Source organism: Alligator sinensis, unplaced genomic scaffold, assembly GCF_000455745.1.
Source record: "Alligator sinensis unplaced genomic scaffold, ASM45574v1 scaffold436_1, whole genome shotgun sequence".
NCBI classification, from domain to species: Eukaryota; Metazoa; Chordata; order Crocodylia; family Alligatoridae; genus Alligator; species Alligator sinensis.
The window spans coordinates 153,452-180,208 of NW_005842172.1; the positions used below are offsets into that span (position 1 = coordinate 153,452).

A 26,757-nucleotide genomic window follows, 5' to 3' on the forward strand; every position below is an offset into this window, starting at 1 on the left:
TAGGAAAAGACAACTCCAATGGCAACCTTCTCTCAAGCAAATGTGCAGAGCCTGGCCTTGTCATGATGAACACTATCTTCAGACAGAGTGACAAATACAAGACCACCTGGAGACACCCTCACTCAAAGCACTGATACCTTCTTGACTATGTTACTATTAGAGCCCATGATCCAATAGATGTCCTTATCACATGAGCTGAAGACTGCTGGACAGATCACCATCTTGTCAGATCCATTATGAACATGTGGCTTCCTCTGAAACAACAAAAAACAGCCAAAAGCACTCTGAAGGACTCTCAGCAGCAAATCTTTTTCAACACCTGAAGGTCTGTAAGGATCTCCAACAGTGTCTCCATGAAAAATTCTCTGCTCTGTCAACAAATGAAGGCAACACTGAGACACTCTGGAAGGGTTTTTAAACTGTCATCCATCCACCTGTGCTGAATCCATTGGCTGTATTAGCCATTAACACCAAGATTGGTTCAATGACAGTGATGCTGAGATCCAAGCCTTCTTGATTGGAAGGAGAGGGTCTCATTCTGCTTAACAAGATGACACCATCTCAGCAGAAGAAGGAGATGTGTCACCTCCTCAAAGCCAAATTGAAAGAAGCATCCAGGAAATCAAAAATCAGTGGTGGCAAGATAAAGTCAAGGAGATCTAGCTTTATGCTGAAAAACATGATATGCATAGCTTTCTCCAGGCAACAAAAGTCCTATGACCCTACTTCCCATGGTCCTACTTTCCTGTGATCACAGGATGGCTTGACAGTCCTAAAAGAAAATGAATCTATCATAGCTAGATAGCAAGAACACTTTGAGGCACACCTGAATCATGAGTTGACTGTGATGAATACCACCATCAAGCCCATCCCCCAACACTCTGAAAGGGGATCCCTTTCCAACCTATCTTAGAAGAGTTTGGTGTGCCATTAAGAGCCACAAGGTTAGTGGACCGAATAGCATACCTGCTGAAATCTACAAGGCTGGCAGCAAAGAACTGGAACTGAGATTTCATGGATTTACTATATGAGTTTGGAACAGTGAAGAGATCCCTGGGGATCTGAGGAATTCCATCATTGTGACTGTCTTCAAGAAAGGAGAGAAGTCTGTGTGTGGGAACTATTGAGGGTATCACCCTCCATTCCACAGCAGGGAAAATCTTTTCCAGCATTCTCCTGAACTATCTTCTACCTTTCACTGAGGAAGTCCTGCTGGAATCTCACTGTGGTTTCAGACCATTCTGTGGGGCACCTGACATGATCTTTGTTGCCTGCTAGGTCCAAGAATTGGGGGCCAACGTCAGGACCTGTATGTGGCATTCATGGACCTTACTAAGGCCTTTGATTCCATCAACCACAAAGCATTGTGGAAAGTACTGACCAGATTTCATTGTCCTGAAAAGTACATTAGAGTCATCAAAGTACATCAAAGACTTCTCCATGACCAGATGACTATGACAATTCTTTTAAATGGATTGGACAAAAATGCATTTGTCATACAAACTGGGGTCAAGTAAGGGTATGTCATCACCCCAACTCTATTCTCTATTTTTCTGACAATCACCTTTGTTCTCACCTTCTGGAATTGACATTGAATACTGAATGGACAAAGAACTCTTCAACCTGGAACATTTTGGTCACTCGAAGACCAAAGTACTTAAAACAACCATCTTTGACTTTCATGCTGCACCATTCTTGTGTACACTGAGGAAAATCTCCAGACTGCGCTGGATCTTTTTGGAGAATTCTACTAAAATTTTGGGCCTCTCTCTCAACATCAAGAAGACTAAAATACCCTATAAGCCTGGCCATGGCCATGAATGTGCACACCCTTCCCAAATTACCATGGAGAGAAAGACCCTGGAGCTAGTAAAGCACTTCCCCAACCTTGGTAGCCACCTCTTTCAGAGAGTGAACATCTAATGAGGAGATCCAGCACAGGATCCGGTGCACAAGTGCCTCTTTTCCAAAATTGCTTTTGTGTGTATTCATCACAATCTCTGGAAAGACACCCAGATCCAGGTCTACAATGCAGTCATCATCCCCACTTTCCTCTACCAATGTGAAATGTGAATGACCTACACTCATCATCTCAAGAGCTGGGAGACATATCACCAATGATGCCCCTGGAAAATCCTCCGCATCAAATGGGAAGAACTCTGCACAAACACCAGCATCTTTGCTGAAACCAATATTTCCAGCATGGAGTAGGTGATCCTCAAGCACCAACTTTGCTGGGCTGGACATTGTATGCTCATACATTTTTCCAGAACCACCCATCCTAGGCTTTAAACAAGTACCAAACCTCGCTAACCTCATCACCAGAAGCAAACTCCCTATGACCGAAACCACATCCAATGGATCCAGACCATGCCAGAACAAGAAATGCAAAACCTGCCAACACAATCTCCACCACCCTCACAATAATACACCCTACCACAGATCCATCACCATTCCTGGATCTTACACCTACATCTCCAGAAATGTAATATATCTCATCCAATGCACCAAATGCACTGATGGAAAATATGTAGGAGAAGACAAGAACAAGAAAACAAGAACTGCACGCCAGAATGAATGCACACTGAAAATCTATCAAAGACAATAATACCCAACTACTTGTGTCTCTCCAATCTCGCAGTTCTAATCCTCAAAGGGAATTTACAAAACACCTTTTGTAGATGAGCCTATGAATTTCACTTCATAAATTTACTGGATACAAAAAATCATGTACTCAATATAGACATTGGATTTATGACACATTGCAACTTGCCTGACATCTGATTCACCAGGTTCCTGCCCCACCAGACTTTTTCCACTTTTTTTTCTTTCCCCTCACCACCCTCCTTTTCTGCCTTTTGTCTTCCTAATTTCCAGCCATTTCCTTTTACACAGACAGCCTCCTTTCTACCTTGTGGAAAAGACAACTCCAATGGCAACCTTCTCTCAAGCAAATGTGCAGAGCCTGGCCTTGTCATGATGAACACTATCTTCAGACAGAGTGACAAATACAAGACCACCTGGAGACACCCTCACTCAAAGCACTGATACCTTCTTGACTATGTTACTATTAGAGCCCATGATCCAATAGATGTCCTTATCACATGAGCTGAAGACTGCTGGACAGATCACCATCTTGTCAGATCCATTATGAACATGTGGCTTCCTCTGAAACAACAAAAAACAGCCAAAAGCACTCTGAAGGACTCTCAGCAGCAAATCTTTTTCAACACCTGAAGGTCTGTAAGGATCTCCAACAGTGTCTCCATGAAAAATTCTCTGCTCTGTCAACAAATGAAGGCAACACTGAGACACTCTGGAAGGGGTTTTAAACTGTCATCCATCCACCTGTGCTGAATCCATTGGCTGTATTAGCCATTAACACCAAGATTGGTTCAATGACAGTGATGCTGAGATCCAAGCCTTCTTGATTGGAAGGAGAGGGTCTCATTCTGCTTAACAAGATGACACCATCTCAGCAGAAGAAGGAGATGTGTCACCTCCTCAAAGCCAAATTGAAAGAAGCATCCAGGAAATCAAAAATCAGTGGTGGCAAGATAAAGTCAAGGAGATCTAGCTTTATGCTGAAAAACATGATATGCATAGCTTTCTCCAGGCAACAAAAGTCCTATGACCCTACTTCCCATGGTCCTACTTTCCTGTGATCACAGGATGGCTTGACAGTCCTAAAAGAAAATGAATCTATCATAGCTAGATAGCAAGAACACTTTGAGGCACACCTGAATCATGAGTTGACTGTGATGAATACCACCATCAAGCCCATCCCCCAACACTCTGAAAGGGGATCCCTTTCCAACCTATCTTAGAAGAGTTTGGTGTGCCATTAAGAGCCACAAGGTTAGTGGACCGAATAGCATACCTGCTGAAATCTACAAGGCTGGCAGCAAAGAACTGGAACTGAGATTTCATGGATTTACTATATGAGTTTGGAACAGTGAAGAGATCCCTGGGGATCTGAGGAATTCCATCATTGTGACTGTCTTCAAGAAAGGAGAGAAGTCTGTGTGTGGGAACTATTGAGGGTATCACCCTCCATTCCACAGCAGGGAAAATCTTTTCCAGCATTCTCCTGAACTATCTTCTACCTTTCACTGAGGAAGTCCTGCTGGAATCTCACTGTGGTTTCAGACCATTCTGTGGGGCACCTGACATGATCTTTGTTGCCTGCTAGGTCCAAGAATTGGGGGCCAACGTCAGGACCTGTATGTGGCATTCATGGACCTTACTAAGGCCTTTGATTCCATCAACCACAAAGCATTGTGGAAAGTACTGACCAGATTTCATTGTCCTGAAAAGTACATTAGAGTCATCAAAGTACATCAAAGACTTCTCCATGACCAGATGACTATGACAATTCTTTTAAATGGATTGGACAAAAATGCATTTGTCATACAAACTGGGGTCAAGTAAGGGTATGTCATCACCCCAACTCTATTCTCTATTTTTCTGACAATCACCTTTGTTCTCACCTTCTGGAATTGACATTGAATACTGAATGGACAAAGAACTCTTCAACCTGGAACATTTTGGTCACTCGAAGACCAAAGTACTTAAAACAACCATCTTTGACTTTCATGCTGCACCATTCTTGTGTACACTGAGGAAAATCTCCAGACTGCGCTGGATCTTTTTGGAGAATTCTACTAAAATTTTGGGCCTCTCTCTCAACATCAAGAAGACTAAAATACCCTATAAGCCTGGCCATGGCCATGAATGTGCACACCCTTCCCAAATTACCATGGAGAGAAAGACCCTGGAGCTAGTAAAGCACTTCCCCAACCTTGGTAGCCACCTCTTTCAGAGAGTGAACATCTAATGAGGAGATCCAGCACAGGATCCGGTGCACAAGTGCCTCTTTTCCAAAATTGCTTTTGTGTGTATTCATCACAATCTCTGGAAAGACACCCAGATCCAGGTCTACAATGCAGTCATCATCCCCACTTTCCTCTACCAATGTGAAATGTGAATGACCTACACTCATCATCTCAAGAGCTGGGAGACATATCACCAATGATGCCCCTGGAAAATCCTCCGCATCAAATGGGAAGAACTCTGCACAAACACCAGCATCTTTGCTGAAACCAATATTTCCAGCATGGAGTAGGTGATCCTCAAGCACCAACTTTGCTGGGCTGGACATTGTATGCTCATACATTTTTCCAGAACCACCCATCCTAGGCTTTAAACAAGTACCAAACCTCGCTAACCTCATCACCAGAAGCAAACTCCCTATGACCGAAACCACATCCAATGGATCCAGACCATGCCAGAACAAGAAATGCAAAACCTGCCAACACAATCTCCACCACCCTCACAATAATACACCCTACCACAGATCCATCACCATTCCTGGATCTTACACCTACATCTCCAGAAATGTAATATATCTCATCCAATGCACCAAATGCACTGATGGAAAATATGTAGGAGAAGACAAGAACAAGAAAACAAGAACTGCACGCCAGAATGAATGCACACTGAAAATCTATCAAAGACAATAATACCCAACTACTTGTGTCTCTCCAATCTCGCAGTTCTAATCCTCAAAGGGAATTTACAAAACACCTTTTGTAGATGAGCCTATGAATTTCACTTCATAAATTTACTGGATACAAAAAATCATGTACTCAATATAGACATTGGATTTATGACACATTGCAACTTGCCTGACATCTGATTCACCAGGTTCCTGCCCCACCAGACTTTTTCCACTTTTTTTTCTTTCCCCTCACCACCCTCCTTTTCTGCCTTTTGTCTTCCTAATTTCCAGCCATTTCCTTTTACACAGACAGCCTCCTTTCTACCTTGTATTACAGCCACTGTAGAGTCTCCCTTACTGACCTTTGGCTTTTTTCCTCCTGCTCCCCCCCCAACCCCCACCACTTTACCATTTTGTTTTCCTAATTTCTACCTATTTACTTTCTCACTATCTTCCTGTCACACTTTTAACTTTTGTCATTCCTTGGAAACTCAGAACAGTAGAGACATCCTATGCTTGAAGAAGGGTGACTGCACCCGAAAGCTTACTAAGAACTGTTTCCAACTGCTCAGTTGGTTTAATAAAAGATATCACATCTACTCAAAGAACCTTGCTTGCCTATGTCCTTAGACCAACATGGGTACAACCAAAAACCCATGAATTGTTTGCTATTCTAATTAATGGAAAACAGCCTCTGAACGAATAACATTGGAAACACAGATTATAACTAAAGGAAACTCAATTTAATGCAAAAAAAAAAGCATTGTGAATAATATACATATATACATATCCATCAGATAAGAGACAAGATAACATTACACTAAACATTAGATATTGACTTAAAAAAAAACCAGACATGCCTTTTAACTTGAACTATTGCCAACACACAAAAGCTTTCCTTTTAGGAGCCCACCCAAAAGGAAAATCTCAATAAAATAAGCAGTGGAAATTTCCTCAGGTGTGACTCCTCTCCATCCATCTCAGTCATCATTATAAAATGATTACATAGTATTTATGATCTCGATTTTCATATAGCTCTCTCTTGTTTTCTTCATGTAGCCGATGGTGCACACAAAATTGTCAGCAATTAAAAAATTTCAGCTGCTTCAAGAAAACATCAATATAAAAGAAAATCAGTAAAAATACAGTATGTTGAGGGTAGTAAAGAAAAGGAATTGACAGACTGAGACAGCGGTATCATTTCAAGAAACAATAACCTATTCTTTTGTAAGTTAAGAATCATTGGTGTTTGTTTTGCCTTTTCTACCAAGATGAGGAAGTTAATACTTGTCTTAGAATGCTTGATTTTTCTGGTTTTCAATCTTTAGTCACATCTAGAAAAAAAAATAGCAATAATTAATGTCAGTAATATTATTTTATTTTCTTAAAAAAGCACCATAGTAAATAAACAAAAGCACCTCAAAATGAAAATAAAATGGATTTTGTATTTATGGACGTTATAAGGGTAAACATTCAGTACAATTAGATCTAGCAGTTCAGCAGTCATTCTTATTGGCGATGTCTCTATAAGTAGTCCCCGGTGCAGCACAATGAACATAGTAGCTGAGGCATAATGAAAACAGTGTAGTACTTTTAGGAGTGAGTGGTGCTATACTGTAAAAATCAGGTGACACTGATGTCATTTGGAGATAATTCCGAGATTGCCATTGATTATACCCATGTGGGCAAAATGTGGCTTTATTTTATAGCAGGAAAGGAGATGATGTTATGTTGTCCCAAATGACTCCAAAATTTGCAGTCAGGCTGTCTTGGTGGTGAACTTGGAAAGTATAATGGTTGTACTATGTTAAAATATCTCTTCTTTCTAGGGGACTGGAAAGATGTAACAATTGCATAGATATTAAATGACATTGATTATAAGCCTATGATATAACTGTTACTTTTGCATGCATCTGTAGATTATTTTTGCTACATTTAACAAATGTAACAAAAGCAGTTGTTACTTTAACCTTGTTTCCTTCATTGAAAGAAGACTTTACTAAAGTTATGTTCCTCTTGGATGAATTACAAACTATAAAGATTACCTAGTGAAGACAATATAAACTTCTATGTTGTTGGCTTTTAAATGAAAATTTCCCAAATCTTTGGTGTGTCATACTATTACATATATTTAAATTTAGTTTTAAGAAATATTGAAGGGACATAAGAAAATTGGATGCAATGTTACTTTTGGATAATTACTTAGGGCCTGCTAAGGCCCTTCATTAGATGTTGCCTGCCATACTGTGGTCATCTATTTCTAAGATGGATGAGGGCAACTCCACAAAGCCAGTCTTAGGTTTTTCTCTCAACTTGTTTTGGATCTCTGCAAAGCAGTGACTGATCTCTTGTGAAAATTGTCATATCTGGTTGGATTTTTTTTTAGACTTTTGTTAACATAAAGATTGCATCATTTTAGCTAACTTGGTCCACACAGCTGCAGCTCCCGATTTGCACAAAGTGATTAAAGCAAGTTTTGTAAGGTGGAACAAAAGAGGACTCCAATTATAAGAGGGAAGATCATGACAAGAGAGAGATGAGAGACTGTGATACTGAAGCGTTATTCTTTCTTCCATGTATATATTGTCTTCTCTCATCAAGCACTCTTTAGGGGTCAAGTTCCTTAAGTTTTAGTCATTGCACTGTAACCTCGTAATCATACTGTTTTACCAAAATGCTCCCTGTTGGGAAGTTGTTTGCTGTAATAAAAAGCCTTTCAGACAAGCAAAGACAACTGAAGGAGCAAACTCCTCCTTTTCAAGGCAAAACACATATGGAGGAAGAAGGTGAAGATTAATATGAACTTGGCCTGCCTGACCACCCTCAGCACCTGAAGGACTGTTAGTGTAAGAACACTGACCCAGCTATCATTTCATTTGGTTGTACCATTAGTGGTCTAGTGACACGGTGATCCCAAAGGTTATGAGAGCTAAAAAGGTTGAAACTTCTTAAAAACCTTTGGATCTCTGAAGCAAGGGAGACATCTCAATTTCTGCTTGAGAATATACACACATAAGTGTGAGCAGGGGTGGATCCTGAGAGGCGGCCACAGGAACCTTTGGGGATGTTTTTAAAGTCCTTAAAGGAAGTGAAAATCCCCTTTCCCTCTTCCTTCCCCTCACCTGCTGCTATGCTGGGATGAGGGAAGCACCAGAGCTGTTCCTGCCTGCCCCAGCCCTGCTGGGCTCAGCAGCAGATGGAGAAAGCAGAAGTAGAGATGGTCAGGGAGATCCCTTTCCCTGTGGCTGCTCTGGGGGCTGAGGCAGGGAGGGTGGAACTACTCCTGCCAGATTAAGCCTACCTGCAGTGCACTGTCCTGCACCTACTAGCTTGGATCAGGCCCACTCTCCTACCCCATACTCCTGGATTTGGCCTTCCCACACCCGGCCTCCCCTTGGCACCCCAAATCCCAGCTTGCAGCTCCTTGGCAGCTTACCTGTGGCTGCCAGCACTGTCCTAGCAGGGTAGGAGAATCCATCTGCTGCTGCCACAGCAGTTGGACAGTTGGGCTCAGCCATGAGAGCAGCTGTGGCAGTAGTGGTGGTGGTGGTGGTGGTGGTGGAAGCAGCCAGACAAGCCATTTCCTCTTTCCTGCCTGCTCCCTCATGATAGCACTATCGGCCACAGGTGGGCTGGGGGACACACGGGGTGGGGGTGAGTTGCAAGGGCTGGAGGGGGAGCCCTGGGTCCAGGGGAGCACAAGAAGAGCTCTCAGGAGTAGAGGGGGATGGGGGGATCCATGAGAGGCAGGAGGAGCCCAAAATGGGAGGGGAGGAGAGGGGAGGAGAGATTTTTACTTATAGGTGCTCCTTCTTAAACAGTGACAGTGGGGGCAGATAGAGCAGGTAGGACAGTGCCTTCTGGGATGCTGGAGAACCCCTCTCAACTGTTTTTGGGCCTGTGGAGTAGTCACATGTGACTGCAATATGAGTTGCCCAAAACCAGTTAGAGATAATCCTCTATGGAAGAGGATTGTCTCTGAGCTGCTCAAAGGGCCCTTAGCATAGGGGTGGGCAAAATGCAGCCTGGGGGCCAGATGCGGCCTGCCAGACCATTCTATCTGGCTTGCAGGAGGGGCCCCTAAAAATTTAGAAAATTAATATTAATCTGCCCTGGCTGCCTGTCATGCAGCCCTTGATGGCTTGCCAAAACTCAGTAAGCAGCCCTCTGCACAAAATAATTGCCCGCCCCACCTTAGCACATGTTTACTGCTCTAGTGGGTGGACACTCCTGCTTTAAGGACCCTTAACAAATATTTTAATTAACGTGTAGCAACACCCTAAGGAACAGACTTAGAATGACTCTAAAGATGTAAATTGGATATAACCAGTTATTTGGCCTGGTCACTAAATTATTAAACCAGCTTATTTTGATTTTACCATTATGAGAAAAAGTTCTTTAGTTGGGACATAACCAAGCAGATAGCTCCCGCCTTTGATTTCTGTTTAGGATTTATGAGGCTCAATTATCTGCTACATTAATTTCCTAATATGACTCATCTGATCATTTGCTATTAATTCAATACCCTTACTAATTCACTGATTTTGTTATATTTGATTTTTAATTGATCTCTCTGTCTCTCTGATAAGTGATTAATCCTTTGCTCATTTAGTAGTTATTTAGCCTAGTAATTCTTAACAGCTTACAAACAGGATATTGTATCAATTTTCTTTCAATAAGTAACTCAGGTAAGAACCACTGAGAATCTAGTAAAACATTTATTGGTTATGTGGTTTACCAAAGACACCGTTTAACTTCCTTTATATTAGACCGTTAGGCTGCTTGCAGGTGTTTAACCCCACCTTCTCCCCCTCCTCCCAAAAGCACTTTAGGAGGATAAACAGACCATTACTTCAACCCAACTCTGCAGTGCCTGTATAGATCAAGTGCTTCAGTGGAGCTTTTTGCCACTTTAGCTAAAGCTGATTCAATCAGCTATTAGATAAAAGCAGCTAAAATGTCCCACTACAGATGCTGCAGAACCAGGACAACTAAGGCTCTGCCTCTTCTGTGCATGCACTGAGCTCACTGCAGGAATGTGCAGAGTTTAAAGTAAAGCACCGCTTTTTTTTAATGTCTCCAAGCAGGCTTAGTTCTCTCATTCAGATTAGAAATGCATGCACTGACCAGGGTGATTGGTAGTTTTTTTAATACCATATGCAAATTCTCTTTACAACTATTACTCCAAATGCTATGCAATAGATGAGGAGTGCTAAATATATGGCCCATAGGCTGGATCTGGCCTGTGGAGACATATCATTTGGGCCCTGGGTCTCCTTGAATGGTTGGAAATTCAGGAGCAGAGGAAGCAAGGGTGGACTAGGGAGCTCTGGCGGGGATTAATTTGGGTGGTAGCAGGGGAGTGACAGTTGCATTAACCCCTATGGCTCCCTGAGCCAACAGTAGCTCAGGTTATGGCAGCCTGAACTCACTGTACCATTGGAGATAGGTCTGGATCCAGCCAGTAAAAAGCCTCATGGTCAAAAACTAGCCCTGGGAGCCAAAGAAGTTTGACATCCCTGCGTACAGTAAAAGTACTGATGCTGCATATGATTGATCATCAGTACTGTAGAGTAGAATTCATTTTTAGTGATTACTGCTTGTATTGGTTATTTGAACCATAGGAATCAGAAACTTCCCAAATCTATTTCCAGGTTATTACATATGTTTGCTTCTTGCTTACACTAAACTTTGAACCTCTCATTTTTAAGGATATGTGCAATTTTCCTGATTTATCCACAATTTTAAGTGTCACTTTGCTACAATTTAGGAATTTGAAAGCTTGTGGCTATGCCATTTGTAACCTAACTAATCTGCCTTGACCTTGCAGAATTAATTCTGGTCTCACAAAATGGAATTTTCCTTGCATGATGCATTCTTATTTAAGAACTGTATTGCTTTCTGAATCTTGATAGATCAAGCAAAATGTGGCTTACCTGTGGTTGAATGAAGTGCAAGCCTAAAGAAAGGTTTGCACTACAAAGCTTGGGTCTAAATTTGAACTCCTTTAGCATTCAGGCCATCTCTACTTAAAAAAGGAATTCACTTTTTCAGAGGAGATATGCCCTGGGGTCTGTGTGTGTGTGTGTGTGTGTGTCTCAGTGAGAGAAGGGAAGGGTTGAGAGGAAAATCCAAGAAGGAAACTGAATATCACCATACCACATGTGCCCAATATTGATTTTGTATTTTACGTATTCTTATTCATTTTTTAAAAATGTTTACCTGACATGTAAAATGAGTAACTCCAAGCTAACATAAATATTATGTGGTATTACTCTGTCATTTTTAGTTTCCCAAAATTCAATTTGCATTTACACAGTGACATGTTTGAATATATAGTTTAAGTGCATAGTTTTGAAAAACCCTAGGGTGTGTCTACATGTGCATTTATGCTGGCTTAAATTTACTGTGCAGTAAATTAACATGCAGTAAGCGGGAATAGGCTGGCATCTACACATTTAGGCATTAAAGTACATTAACATTGTGTGTGGACTGACTTGGGACTAAACTTCCTCCCAAATCAGTCCACACACACAGCACGCAGTACTACTGCGCACAAACGCGTCTACATGGGTGTAAATATGCAGTAACTAATCAGGCATAAATGTGATACTTGCATGATGTAAGTACCAAATTTATGCTCAAGCTGGTGTAATTTGCCACATTTACAGGCATGCATGTGTAGACGCACACCTGTGCTGCAAAATAATTTTGCTTACTGTACAGTAAATATGCATGTGTAGACATGCTCCTAGAAACCACTTGATCATAAACTTTATGTTAATGTAGCTACATAAACACTATGAGCAATAAATTTATTTAATTATATACAAAGCCTGTTTTTATTCCATTAAACACAATGTATGATAGAATCAATGAAAATATGACATAATGGAACCACAACTTCTGTTACCAAAGAAAGTTCCTATCCAGAGTAAGCATGCAGATATTCATAAAGATATAGAAAGTATAATAGCTGTTATTTGAAGTGCACACTTTTTCACTCCTAATTCAAGATGCTTTATAAACAGCTACTCAAGATATAACTGAACTGACAAAAAACAGCACTCCTGACACTGTGTGTGTAAAAAGGTGTTGCTGTCTTCCTAGTGTTCAGCTCAGCAAAAATGTTATTAAAGATTTCCAATCCTGTGTACTGCATGGCTCTGGCTAACAGAATACTGAATATTTTACCCCAAATCATTGGTTTAAACCAGAGTGGTTACTAGGTATTTTCATCTGATGGCTGTGCAGTGAAAAAGCTCCTTAGTGTATTGATTTCTACACTGCAAAATCCACAGCTATAATTAGCACACTTGTTGGCAGGCCTGAAAGTAAGGCAAAGGGCTAAACTAACAGTGTCAGCAAGACACATTATAGTAGACAATTCAGTGGAGGCTGCTTTGCGCTCAGCACTTGTGAAAATGCGCCCATTAACATAGGGACCGAATGATGGCTTTGGAATCTTCATTTGATTACTGCTTTTGAAAATACTGGTCCAGTTAAACAAATATGAAGAAGAATCCTTGAGCGAGAATGATAGAGAACTTAACAGAATTGATGTAGCTTATATCTCTTTCTACACACCCCGTTAATCCATACCCAAAACAAACTTAGATTTACAGTTCCTCAGACTTGCAACACGTGGACAATAGGTATACTATCCCCACCCCTTATGCACTCATTATGTCTGGGTTTGTCCTGAAATCTGCAAGTTATATCTGTGTAACAAGGTTTGAACTTACTCTTGATGGTCTTGCTCAGGAATATGTCGAATAACTTCATAAACCGTACTATTTATGTCTTGCCTTGGGATAAAGTCAGAGTCAGAAACAGGTTGATTTGAAATCTAAAAGTAACAAATAAAATTCCTGCTATGAAAACAGGTGTAAAGATCTACTTTAGGGAATGAACTAGAACCTTAATTTTTGGTTATTTATTTGTTGTTAAAAACACATACCCTGGAACAACCAGTGGCGTCTGGAAAAGCAACAAATTCATAGATTCCAAAATCATCCAGAGCATTTTCATGCCCTAAAATTAAAACAAGCAAGCAAACAAAAAAAATGCATCAGGAAGTACTGTATCACTTGAGCTGGGATGAATACATACTGCCTCCTGAGGGGTGTTGGTTGTAGCCGTGTTGGTCTAAGGACATAGGCAGACAAGGTTCTTTGGGTAAACATGATATATTTTATTAGACCAACTAAAACGTTGGAAAAATGTTCTTTGCAAGCTTTTGGGCACAAACACCGATCTTCAGTCATAGGGGAGAGTCTGCTGGTGTTCTCCTGGGTGGAATAGAAGCCAAAATGCAACATGCAGGTCTGTGAAAATGCTAATGTATGGCAGTGAGGATCAGAGGGAATGGGAGACACCAAGGAAGCTGAAATATACAACCCTCCGATACCACCAAATTTTCACTGAGGAGAATACCCACGATTACTACTTTGTAAATCTCAACAAGGCTTTCACTGAACAAAAACACACCCAGAGAGATAGTTCACACTTTTGAAAGAGCCACCTGGATACCATGTGAAGAATTGCTGCAGTACGAAAAGAAAATCTCTATGAAGGTTGGTAGAGGGCCAATGTGTTGCCTATCTTCAAGGAAGGAAGGAAGGAAGATCTAGGCAACTACAGGCCAATCAGTTTGACCTCAATCCCTGGAAAGAGCTTGGAAAAAATTATCAAAGAATCCATCAACAACAGGCTAATGGAAGGCAACAGTCTGAGAGGTAGCCAACATGGCTTCATTATGGGTAGGTCTTGCTTGACCAACCTCATTTTCTTCTATGACCAGGTGACACATCATCTGGACAAGGGAGAAGAGGTTGATGTCATATACTTGGATTTCAGAAAAGCCTTTGACTTGGTGTCCCATGAAGTCCTCATGGTAAAATTGGGAAACTGCGGCCTTGACAACCTTACAGTCTGATGGCTGGGGAACTGGCTTCGTGGTTGAACCCAGAGGGTGATAGTTGATGGAACGGAGTCAACATGGTGCATGAAGATCAGTGGCATTCTCCATGGCTCAGTACTCGTACCAGCACTTTTTAATATATTCATACATGATCTGGATTCGAGTGTGAAAAGTAGACTGGCTAAGTTCTCAGATGACACCAAGTTATGGGGAAGTGTGGTCATGCTAGAGAATAGCCTGGGGATTCAGGCCAACCTAGACAGGCTCACAAGATGGGCAGATCAAAACCTGAGGACATTCAACACTGAGAAATGCAAGGTGCTCCACCTCAGGAGAAAGAACCCATATCATACCTATAGTCTCAGCAGTGCTACACTCACTAGCACAACCAAAAGAGGCTTGGGGGTCATGATTGATCACAGGATGAATATGAGCCACCAATGCAATGCTGCAGCTGGCAAAACAAATAAAACTCTGGCTTGCATCTACTGATGCATCTCAAACCAAGACCCAAGAAGTCATCCTCCCACTTTGCTCAGCCTTGGTGAGGCCACAGCTGGAGTACTGCATTCAATTCTGGGCTCCACACTTTAGAAAGGACGTGGAGAAGCTTGAGAGGGTCCAGAGGAGAACCATGTGCACGATTAGAGGTGAAGGGAGCAGACCTTAATGAGAAGAGGCTGAGAGACTCTTCAACCTGGAGAAGAGAAGATAAAGCTCAGAGGGTACTTGGTGGCATAGTATATAAGGGGTGTGTATCGGGAACTAGGAGAACATTTGTTCACCAGGGTACCCCAAAGGAAGACAAAGCCTAATGGTCACAAACTTTTGAAAGACTGTTTTAGATTGTACATAAGGAAAAATTTGTTTACCGTTCGACTCTCTAGAGTCTGGAATACACTCCCCCTAAAAGTGGTGAAAGCAAGTACTCTGGATACGTTCAAGAATGCCTGGATGCTCGCCTTGCTGGGGTCATCTGACCCCAGCTGACTTCCTGCCCTTTGCGCAGGGGGCTGGACCCAATGATCTTGCAAGGTCCCTTCCAGCCCCTAATGCAGGGGTGGGCAAAATACAGCCCAAAGACCAGATCCAGCCGACCAAGCACTTTCATCTGGCCCGCAGGGCCTCCTAACAAATTGTGCCCCACTCAGCCTTCCACCCCTAGGGAAGGAGTGAGGTACCCACATGTACACTTTCCCCCCCAAACACCCTATTGCCTCACTTCCCCGCTTGGGGGGTGGAAGGGCCCTGCCTGGCCAGCATGCAGCTTCTGGGTGGGGCTGCTGCTTTTACAACCCCCAGGAACCTGCTCTGATTCCCCGGTCTCCTCCTGGCTCTGGGCACCAGGTAGGGAAGCAGCAGGGGCTGGGCTGCAACTGGGCGGGAGCTGTAAGCGTGGGGCTGGGGCTGATGGCAGCACAGAGCCTGTGCTCAGCGGGGTGGCAGCAGTGCAGAACTGGGATGGACAGTGTGTGGGTGTGAGGAAGGGTGGAGGGTGTGGGGACCCTTCCACACTTCCCCATAGCTTGCATCCCCAGAAAGTGGTGGCAGTGGTGGCAGCAAAAGCAGCAACAGCAGGTGGGGTGCTCAGGGTGCAGGTGCCTGGCAGGGCATGGCTCTGGCCAGCGCTGCACATCACAGTGAGGGGCACAGCCTCCCTCAGGCTGTCTGTATTGCCAGCACTCCCTGCCAATCACATGCAGCCCCTGCACTCACACAGCAAGGAGGGAATCCAGGTGCCTTCCCTGCCAGGGCTGTGCAGCATTGGAAAGAAGCCCCATGGGCTGGAGCTGCCTGCCTTCCCCACCCACCAGGGGACAGCATCTGGGGCTTCCCTCCCCTGCGGTGCAGCCCCAGCAGGGAAGGCAATGGGCTCCAGCCCACAGGGCTTCTTTCCTGTGCTGCTTAGCCCCAGCAGAGAAGACAGCTGGCTCCAGCATGTGGGACTTCTCTCCACACCCCCCTCCACAACACCCACCATACACACACAACCACACCCACCATACACACGTACACATGCACACCATACACATACCACACAATATACAAAACCAAGAGTTTATTTTTGAGTTATTATGCAATCACCTCTATATACAGTATGCAAATACAAATCATGACAAAAATATTTTTTGTAATAAAAATAAAATATGTTATAGTAGGTGTTTTTGATTTTTAGTGTATGATTTGTTTTCTTGCCTGGTTCTAAGATGGCAATCTTCCCTGCCCCCTGGAGTATTTGGGGGAGGCAAGGGGAGGGACTTCTGGTGGCAAAGGTCAGGGGGCGGGGGGGTCATGAGACTTCCAGTCCCAAGATAGTGACAAGGGGGTAGGGCAACTGTCAAGGGGCCGGGCTACCCATGCAGCCCTCGATAGCTTATGAAAATTCGTTAAGTGGCCCTCCACCTGAAATAACCACCCCTGCCCAAATGTCTATGAAATCTGTGAATCGCCCACCATTTGTTATGATATACCACCCTTCCCTGGAACCTATACAGAAAATCCTCAAAGAATTGCAACCCATAGTAGAAGAAGACCCAATTATTAAAGAGATCTTTCCAGAACCACCCAGCCTAGCCTTTAAACAAGCACTGAACCTTGCTAACCTCACCACCAGAAGCAAAATTCCTATGGCCCAAAGCACACCGAATGGACCTAGACCATGTTAGGACAAGAAATGTAAAACCTGCCAACACATCTCCCCCACTTCCACAATAACCACACTCCATAAAAGAACCATCACCATTCCTGGATCTTATACCTGAACTTCCAGAAATGTAATATATCTCTTACAGTGCACTAAATGCCCTGATGGAAAATATGTAGGAGAGACCAAACAACAACTGCGTACCAGAATTAATGCACACTGAAAATCTATCAAAGACAGAAATACCCAATTATTTGTGGGTGCATATTTCTCACAAGAAAACCACTCTTTTTCCAATCTCTAAGCTGTAATCCTCAAAGGGAATTTACAAGTCCCCTTTCTTAGATGAGCCTATGAACTTCACTTCGTAAATCTACTTGGAAGAAAAAATCATGGACTAAATATACATGTAGTAGAACACCATTGGGGTGGTTACCACTTTAAGGACTTGTGCAGGCTACAGAGGAACATGCAGGGGGGAGTGGCAGAGAGATACCCCTCCCTTGGAAGGATTTTAAGGGGGGGAAGGTGTGTGGCAGCACACCTTTGGGTGCTTGCCACTTTCAGGGCTTGAGCAGGCTGTTAGGTAGCCTGCAGGTAACTGTAGAGCCAATTGGGTGGTCACATGACAGCCAGGAGATCACCTGATTGGAGCAGGGCTGAGCAACTGCAGTATAAGAGCAGGGCCTGAGGAGCAGAGCTAGTAATTGCTGCTGGGATACTGCTGAGGTAACATTGCCCTGCTAGAGAGCTGCTGCTCCCAGGAACAGTCTGGAGATCAGGGTAGGAGCTATGGGGATGCAGGGGGTTTCTAGGGACCCAGGGGGTGTCCCAAGCCCTGAGGAAATGGCTATGGGCCTGAGGAAGAGCTAGGCCAGTCTAGGAAAGGGGCTTAGAGAGTATGGGCTTACTGAGGGGCCAGGCAAGCCCCTGATTAGACCTGGCTGTGACTAAGGCCAGGGGCTCAGATGAGCCCAGTGGAATAAATGGCTGCCAGATATAAGACCTTTGGGGCTCTAGGCAAGCCTGGCATGAGATGACTATTTTATGGTGGGGCTCTGGAAGGACCCCCACTGAGTAGGAAGGTCAGCTGCTGCTAGACTGATCTCATAAAACCTTGACTGGTCAATGCAGGGGGGCCAAGGCTGACATGCCGAAGGGCAAGTAAACCAACTGAGGGGCAGGCCAGGGATGTGGAGAGCTACTGGGACCCTGACTGGCCCAGAGGCAGGGCCAGGGTCTTGAGGAGGCCGAAGGTCTCTCTTTGGGGCAGGGGGGAGGGGTATCCACTGCCAAGAGAGGATAGGAGGTCAGCCAGCATGCAGGGTGGTATGAAAGAGGCTGAAGCTCAGCCTCCTGATGGGAGGTATCCTGCAACGGGCCTGTGAGTCATGGGTCCAGCAGATGAGAAACAGATTATGAGGTGGAGGCCCAGGAGTGAGCAGCTAAGTAAGAATATCAGGAAGCCCACTGAGGGGAAGAAAGACCAGGGCAGCTAGACCTGCAGTTGGTCCTGGGGAATGACCTTAAACTACACTTTGCTGGGGAGGATGGTGTGGTGGGGCTGCCTGTGGCAAGACAGTCCCCAGGAAATGCCACATCAGTACCTCCCTAGTAAACTGTGAGTATGGGACACTGGAAAACCTCAGTCCCCACTGCTTTATGGGTGACCATATGGATGGGAAAGGCTAGGGGAGCACACCCTGACAGAAAAACAAACATGGAGGCCAAGAGGGTCCCAGGCCCAAAGTCTGAGAGTGAAGCTTGAGTGAGAACACAGGGACCAGAAAGGCCTGAGGCCCAAGGCCTAAGTGAGAGTGAGGCCTAATGGGAGGCCTGAGTAGGGGCAAGGTCCAAGTATGTCAACAGATGCCCGAGGCCTGAGTGGGCTGTAGACCCAGAGTGGGGTCCAGGCATGTTGACAGACACCTGAGGCCCATGGGGCATAAGTACCCACAGCCCCAGTGAGGGAGCATGAGTTGAGGCCCCAGTGAGGGGGGGCATGTGGCCATGGTAAGTCTCCAGACAGTTGAGGCCAAGTTTGGGCCAGAGGCCAAACACAGCTCAGCAATGGGGCCAGGGGAGTAATTTTGGATGCTATTTGTGATGCATGGGACACGGTAAACGGAAGGTCGGACCTGTGTATTGTGCCATTGGCATCCATGCGTTAAGTGGGCAGCCTCCTGTACTTATCCATCTGTTTTGTTCCATACATTAAGGTGTGGCAGGAAAGGCCAGGTGAACTGCCTTAGACAGGTGGGCAGGCTGATATTGACTCCTGGGATGGGCCCCTGTCACCATAGACATTGGATTTATGGCACATTATAACCTGCCTGCCAAATGATAACCCCAGGTAATCTGGCTGCATTTTACTAGCTACACTCTATCACCAATTCAACATTTACCCCCTTTCCCCCTCCAACTACCTGTTTCACACCTATTGTCTCCCATTCCCTCTGATTCTCTGCTATGCATTTGCATTTTCACAGACTTGCATTTTGGCTTCTGTTCCACCCAGAAGAACTCACAAACACTAGCAGACCCCCCCGCCCCTATTCCTGGAAAAGGTGTTTGTGCCCAAAAGTTTGCAAAGAACAATTTTTCCAACTATTTAGTTGGTCTAATAAAAGATATCACATTTACCCAAAGAGCCTCGTCTGCCCCCTGCCTCCTGAGGTATTCCATTCTCCAGATATTTATATCATCTCTAAGATATCTCCCCTCTACAGTGATTCAATTCTTATCCCCTTAGCACTGTATCGTGGTCTAGCCCGATTCTTCTGTGTGTGTCTGAAATAGAAAGGGTGTTCTTAATCTGGATGGGCTAGCCAGATTTAGGTAATTTAGATTTAAAAACAGCAGAGACAAAACAACTTGGGTTCTCATTTGAGTTAACAGTTTGGCAGTGGAGTCTAAGGTTGGGCTCAAGCTACTAACTTGAATTAAAAGCCAGGTTGTCCCATCTGCTGTTATTTTCACCTAAATTGGCTATCTTGGGTGAGGTAATCTGAGTTAAAAATGCATGCTATCTCCCTCCCTTCCTTTCTTATTGCAGTATAGACATAACCTCAATTACTGTGGCTGGAGTTGGACTTTGTGGTCAAATTTTGTTTTTTATCGTTACCTGAAAATGTCTGTGCTTTTCGGTAATCTGCATCAGGGCTAGAAAATATAAATAAACCTTTCAGTTTGCTACCACTTGCAAAGAAAAGAAATATAGTCAGAAAAAATTACACTTTTTTGTTCGAAAAGACACAAATAAGAATGATTTATCTTATTACCTGCTCTGTAACTTCTTTTGTATGACTGAAAAGAAGAGAAAATGGTAAATCAACATTTATGTTATAATGCCCAGGAACAACATCTGTAATATGATTTAAGCTTAACCTACCTTTGTATGGCTGATATCTTTTCCATAAGAATAAAAGTGTCATAGACAAGATCAAAAACAATGAAATTCCAGTTATTACTGCTAGAGATGACAAAGACTTCCCTTTCTGAGCAAGCTTCTCAAGTCCTAGGTCAAAGAAAAAAAAAGAATTGTAGCCTTTGTGATTAGTGTTCCATTATATATACATGCAGTCCTTGGACTTACGTCACAAATGGTTCCTGAAAACTGCATCTTAAGTCTAAACATTGTAACTTGGAACCAATTTTCTCATAAGAAACAATGTTATAAATGGGGGATTGGTTCCCAAACCAAGGCCCGATACCCTATTTTCACCAAAATACCTCATAATTTTGTACTCGATCAGTTTATAGATGAGTAATATAGCTACATTAATGTATTTATATTGTAAATAGCAATCATATTGATTTGGAAGGACTTCTTTGAGGTGACTTTGCTGGACTTTTTTGAAAGGCTCTTGGTTGGATTTTTCGAAGGGTTTTTGGCTGGAGTCTTCTCAGGAGTCTTGGCTGCAGGTTTTTCTGGAGTCTTGCCTGCTTTCTTAACGAAAGTGTCCAAGCAAGTCTGGACAGATGTTCTGCAGGGAGATGAGCAATGCAGCAAACTTGTTCGCTGGTGTGGCATTGCATCGGATCAAGCGTTGTAAAGGTGAAACTGATGTCATAAAGTTGAAACAGGGTGTCAGTTTATAAACACTGTAAGTGTGAAATGTTGAAATTTAGCTTGAAAAGTTGTAAGTTAAGGAGTGCCTGTACTATGCTATTGTGTCTTCACTGAAAAAAATATCTTCACACATGATTTATGGCTAGAGAATCTTGCTCATGCATGACTCTGAGATTATTATAAACTATGTAATGCATTATTATTCAGAGAGACCTGAAATAGAAGTCTGATAATGTATACAATTGAGAAAACACTCCAAAATATGTTTAGTCCCCTTAAGTGAGTGGAGGACACTAAAAATATTAGGGCAAACAGTACCAGATGCAAAAAACAGTTCATCTTCCACATTTACACTGGTATAATTTATACTAATTTTGTACACTGTACAGAGCAAAGAGATGGCCAATTAGTTTACAGGAGGCACTGTTATAACCACTAGATGGCAGACAGCAGGTTTGCTTTCAGCACATGTCTACCCAGGGATAGCTCTAGATACACAACACTGACACCACTGTAGTTTTACTCTTAAATTTTCCTGAAGTAATGCTACATGTGACTCAAGTAGGTTATACTGATGTAGTGCTGTATACTGTCTGTCCACTCCTTGGTTATGCTGATAGAAAGGCAGGCTACATCAGTGTAAAAGTGATGTATGCCCTGCTACAATTGAATTTAGCTGCCTAGCACTACTGAGAATGGACATACCTTATATATAAAGATGCAGGGATATTGCACCACAGAGAACAGATGATTTGACCAAGATTACACAGAAAATGAATATCAGGAGTTGGAATTAGAAACCTTAGTTTCTACTTAGTTCAAATGCTGTATTTTAACTACAAAAACCTTATTCCAATGTACATTGCTGACAATCCATGTTCTTGGTTACACTCCCTTGGAGAGAGAGTGCAATTAAAATGAACATAAAGTTGTTTGACTGTGTTTGGTAATTGTTTTCATCATAGTCTGTAGAACATAATACTAGGAGACAATGGCACACTATTGACCATTATGTCTGCAAGTCAAAACTGGAATTTGACAACTAATGGGTACATTTACACATCACTGTACGGTGACGTTTGGAAGTACTAAAGCACGGCATAGCATGGGTACTGCAACATGCGCATGGTTAGATCTTGCCATTAGGTCTCAGTAGTGACATGCTATACTCATGGAGCATGCTGCTACAGCAACATAGCTGGTGATCACGTGTAGACACATGTGATCACTACATTGCCATAGTGCACTGTATGGCAAAGTAGCGTATCGCTATGTCACTGTAGGGCAATGTGTAGACGTGTCCATTGGGAAGTTTCTCCCTCAAACATACTGGTCAAATTCCTGCCCCCATATAGCTGCCTTGTCTTCCTGTGTCCTGGCCAGCAGAGCTAGATGGGTATACAGTGATGAGCCCATTGCAGTTTCTGAGACTGAGAATGTCCACTGTGATTTGCGTTTCCAGGGAAGTCCAGAAGGACTTCTGAACAGCTCAGACCATTTTGCTCTGCGGTTTCTAACCCCAGTGCTGCCTAATCAAACTCTTACCATTGCTTATGGCAGAAGCTTGCCCTTATAGTTTGGTTAGACTTTGACACATGTGAGGTGTAATTTTAAGAGCTACCTATAATCAAAACTTTAGAGTAAAACAGTATTTGAAGTACTGTGGACAAACCATGAAATAAGAAGATAGTAATTTAAAGATGTTCCAGGTCAAGAGAATGAACATATTTTCATATCTAAGAAGTGAGTATTCAAGCAAGCAGCAGATAAAGATTTTTATTATACTCAGGGCCCCTCTATGTGTGGTTAAGGGCACAATGGTATCTAATGAGTGATCCACACAACTGCACCTCCTGTCATGCCACACATGCATGGAAGGAGGGGCAATTGTGGGGACACTTATTAGATCCCATTACACCTCAAGGGAGCAATCCTCAATGCACAAGCTAAGTCTATTCCATCTTGGAGGAAAGGCAGCAAGGGGGCACAGCAGCCCCCCTGGCTCTCCAGGGACCTAGCAGACCTCCTGAGGCTAAAAAGAAAGGCCTACAAAGGATGGAGGATGGGAGTCACCTCCAAGGAGGATTATTCTGCACTGGTCCGGTACTGCAGGGAGCATACCAGGAAAGCCAAGGCTGCAACTGAACTCCAACTAGCTTGTTGCGAAGAGTTCAGTGAGAGTAAGAAAAATGATTAAGCCCTGGGAAGCATGATGTATGAAGACAGAATAAAAAAGGTAGGGTTATTTATTTTGGAGAACAGAAGACCCTGGGTGTGGGGCAAGAGTTGATATGAAGGGTTAAATACCTGAAGGGCAGTTCTGGAGAGGATGAATATAGATCAGGGGTGGGCAAAATGTGGCCCAGGGCCCAGATGTGGCCCACCAGGCTATTCTATCCGGCCCGCAGGGCCCCTAAAAAATTTAGAAAATTTAATATTAATCTGCCCTGGGCTGCCTGTCATGCAGCCCTCAATGGCTTGCCAAAACTCAGTAAGTGGCCCTCTGCCCAAAATAATTGCCTGTCCCTAATATAGATTATTCTCTGTGGTCAAAGGGCAAAGGGCTAGGAGCAATGACCTCAACCTGCAGCAAAAGGAATTTAGGTTGGAGATGGGGAGAGGAGCCTTCTACCTATGAAGGTGGTCAAACATTAGAATGGTCTACCTAGAGAAGTTGTGGAATCTCCATACCTGAAAACTTTCAAGACCAGGTTTGACAGAAGCTTGGCTGGGATGGTTTAGTTAGGGATGATCCTGCCTTGAGCATGGGGCTGCACTAGATGACCTTGCAGTGTACCTTCCAGCCCTACTTTCCACTGATCCTATGATTTTCTGCATTACAGAATGGTGAATGGCTTTGCCCTGACCTGTATTCAGGCTTACTTTTTATTTAGTAGATCTAAGATGATCTCTGTTTTTTACCACATGTAATCTAGGCTTTCATAGTTTAACATTTTTCATTGCAAACTGAAATCACCATCTTGTTCTGATCATTCTCCTTCCTGTTTTTGTGAAAATTGAATTATGAATTATTTAGTAGACAGAGAAGGCCTGTATCTGATTTCATGCTCCCATGTTTCATTTGACACTCAGTATATGCCTGAATTTGGCAATCAGTGTTGTCCAAACTTAAAAGAAAAAGCAAAGGAATGAAAAGAAAAAAATCTTTGGAGTTGTCAAAATGGTTCCCTGCCTTGAAGTGGGGGAAGAGAAATGAATCCTGTTCTCTTGCCTCAGAAGTGATTGCAATATAGAAGTTCTAATTATGACCACTAGGGCTGTGCAAAGCTTCAATTGCTGATTCAATTTGGAGGAGATTTGGCCTTATTCGGCAGCTGAATCTCTGAATCCAACTTGAATCGAGTCAGGAGACCCATTAATCTCTCCAAATTGAATTGGAAGCCTCCAAAAGCAGACCCTACTATGACAGGCTGAGAGCCCTGGGGCTCTTTAGCTTGGAAAAGCGCAGGCTCAGGGGTGATCTGATGGCCACCTATAAGTTTATCAGGGGTGACCACCAGTATCTGGGGGAACGTTTGTTCACCAGAGCGCCCCAAGGGATGACGACTAGGTTGAACGGTCATAAACTACTACAAGACCGTTTCAGGCTGGACATAAGGAAGCATTTCTTTACTGTCAGAGCCTCCAAGGTCTGGAACAGCCTGCCACCGGAGGTGGTTCAAGCGCCTACATTGAACACCTTCAAGAGCAAACTGGATGCTTATCTTGCTGGGATCCTACGACCCCAGCTGACTTCCTGCCCTTTGGGCAGGGGGCTGGACTCGATGATCTTCCGAGGTCCCTTCCAGCCCTAATGTCTATGAAATGTCTTATTGCTGATGCAGACAGAGCCCAATCGTGATCCAGGGCTCTCCCTACACCATCTCCTATAGTTGCAAGCCTCACAGCTGATGGGGCTTTCATCAGGGGCAGCATTCCCTGCACTGGCTCTGCTATGAGCTCCACAGCTGATGTGGACTGAGGGGCTCACACCGAGATCAGCACTGGGAATGCTGCCCCCACCATGAACCTTGTAAATTGTAGGGCTCCCAGGGGGGCGCTACAGGGAAAATACTGCCCCTGCTGTGAGTTGTGGGGCTTGCAGTGGGGGCAGTGAGGAATACACTGCCACCACTCTATGAGCCTCCTGAGGTGCAGGGCTCACAGAGGGGGTAGTGATTTCCCCACTGCCACCTCTATGACTCCCACACTTCACAAGGCTTTCAGTGGTAGCAGTGTTCTCCCCACTGCAAGTCCCACAGCTAAAGAGGCTCACAGTGGGGGCAGTGCCATGAATGGTGCCATCACTGTGAGCCTTGTTACTGTGGGCCTGGCAGCAGATGGTGTTACCTGTGGCTAGGAGCCCCTCAGTTGATGGGCTCTCTGCCACAGGGGAGCACCTGCCCGCACGTTCAATTAATGATGTGATTGGAACAGGCTAGGAAGTTATTACACATTTTTGTGGAATAACTTCATAGCTTATCACTTGTTTGATCACAGCATTAATTGGTTAAATGTGTGGCTGGATCACAACTTAAGGCATAATTAACTGGTTAACCTGTGTAACCTGTGGAGGGGGCCTTATTTGAACCAGCTTCAGTGGGATAACAAGTTTTTCTTTGCAGTCTCATTTATAGATGCCTAGTTGGAAAGAGAGCATTGTTATAAAACATCTTACATTTTTTCAGCGCACACTTTGTTTATTTTCTCAAAAAGATCTGAGTTGCAGAAGTTGCACTAGCCCATTAAAAGCCTGGTGCCTAGTAGGTGGAATAGGATCTAAGTGGGTTTGGGTTCCTAAGTCTGATCCCATTCCACCATGCTCAAGTCCCTGAAAAATGTTAACATGCCTACTCTTAGCCTTCTCACAACATGACATTGTCTTCCTCTCAAGTCACATGAAATAATGAGCAGAAGGAGGATCCACCCATGTTTTGGGTTGCCTGCTTTTCAGGGACTTGAGTAGGGTAGGACAGGATAACACTTAGGTGCTTAAGTCCACCGAAGCACCTAAAAGGCGGAATCAGATCTGACACTTAGACTCCAAACAGGAAAGATACGAATATCCTTATTTCAGACACAGTATTGAAACCAAAACCATCAAGGAGAATTTATGTTTGTCATTTATGTTTCTCTGGTTTTGTGTGTCAGTAGAAGTGTATGAGTTTCACAGTTTAGTTTTCCAGTATAAAATGTAGGTGTTTTCTCAGTTAGGTTTGATTGTTCCATTTGGAAAGGCTGATAGTAAGTCTTGGTAAGAACCTCAAGGGAGATCACTGGTTGCCTTCTGCCTCCCAGCATGCAGGGGCTGCATATCTGCCACTGTATTCCTTTATGGAGTCCTCCTGCTTAGTACTAGCAGGACAGTCCCATTAGCTGGTGCCTTGACCCCTCTCTTCCCTTCTTGATAACTGCACTGACTGTCACCAGAGAATGAAGGAAGGGAACAGCCTCTGGGTTTTCTAGAGTGAAAGGATTAAAATCCTACCTCACCATGTCTGTCTAATGTAAGAAAATTCTTACAGAGCCTGTCCTGTAATTTTCCTTACAGTGGAATCATTACACTTCATACTCCAGTTAAATGCCTATTATCATAATATCAAGACTATCAACAAGAC

General features: G+C 43.6%; 1 protein-coding gene across 3 annotated transcripts in view; it reads right to left on the bottom strand.

Annotated features, from left to right (window-relative positions):
* Positions 1 to 6,356: 6,356 nt before the first annotated feature.
* HEPACAM2 (HEPACAM family member 2) overlaps positions 6,357 to 26,757 on the bottom strand; it is a 44,066-nt gene continuing 23,665 nt past the window's right edge. Inside the window, exons 5-10 of one of the 3 annotated variants that reach the window (XM_025206811.1) lie at positions 20,459 to 20,584; positions 20,349 to 20,373; positions 20,192 to 20,229; positions 13,461 to 13,534; positions 13,246 to 13,308; positions 6,357 to 6,834 (exon numbers count right to left, since the gene is read on the bottom strand). In XM_025206811.1, coding sequence (XP_025062596.1) covers positions 13,294 to 13,308; positions 13,461 to 13,534; positions 20,192 to 20,229; positions 20,349 to 20,373; positions 20,459 to 20,584 — 278 coding nt within the window. In that variant the 3' untranslated portion in view covers positions 6,357 to 6,834; positions 13,246 to 13,293. Of the gene's footprint in view, positions 6,835 to 13,241; positions 13,350 to 13,460; positions 13,535 to 20,191; positions 20,230 to 20,348; positions 20,374 to 20,458; positions 20,585 to 26,757 lie in introns of those variants that run through there. The other 2 variants (XM_025206808.1, XM_025206810.1) reach the window with 2 other exon arrangements.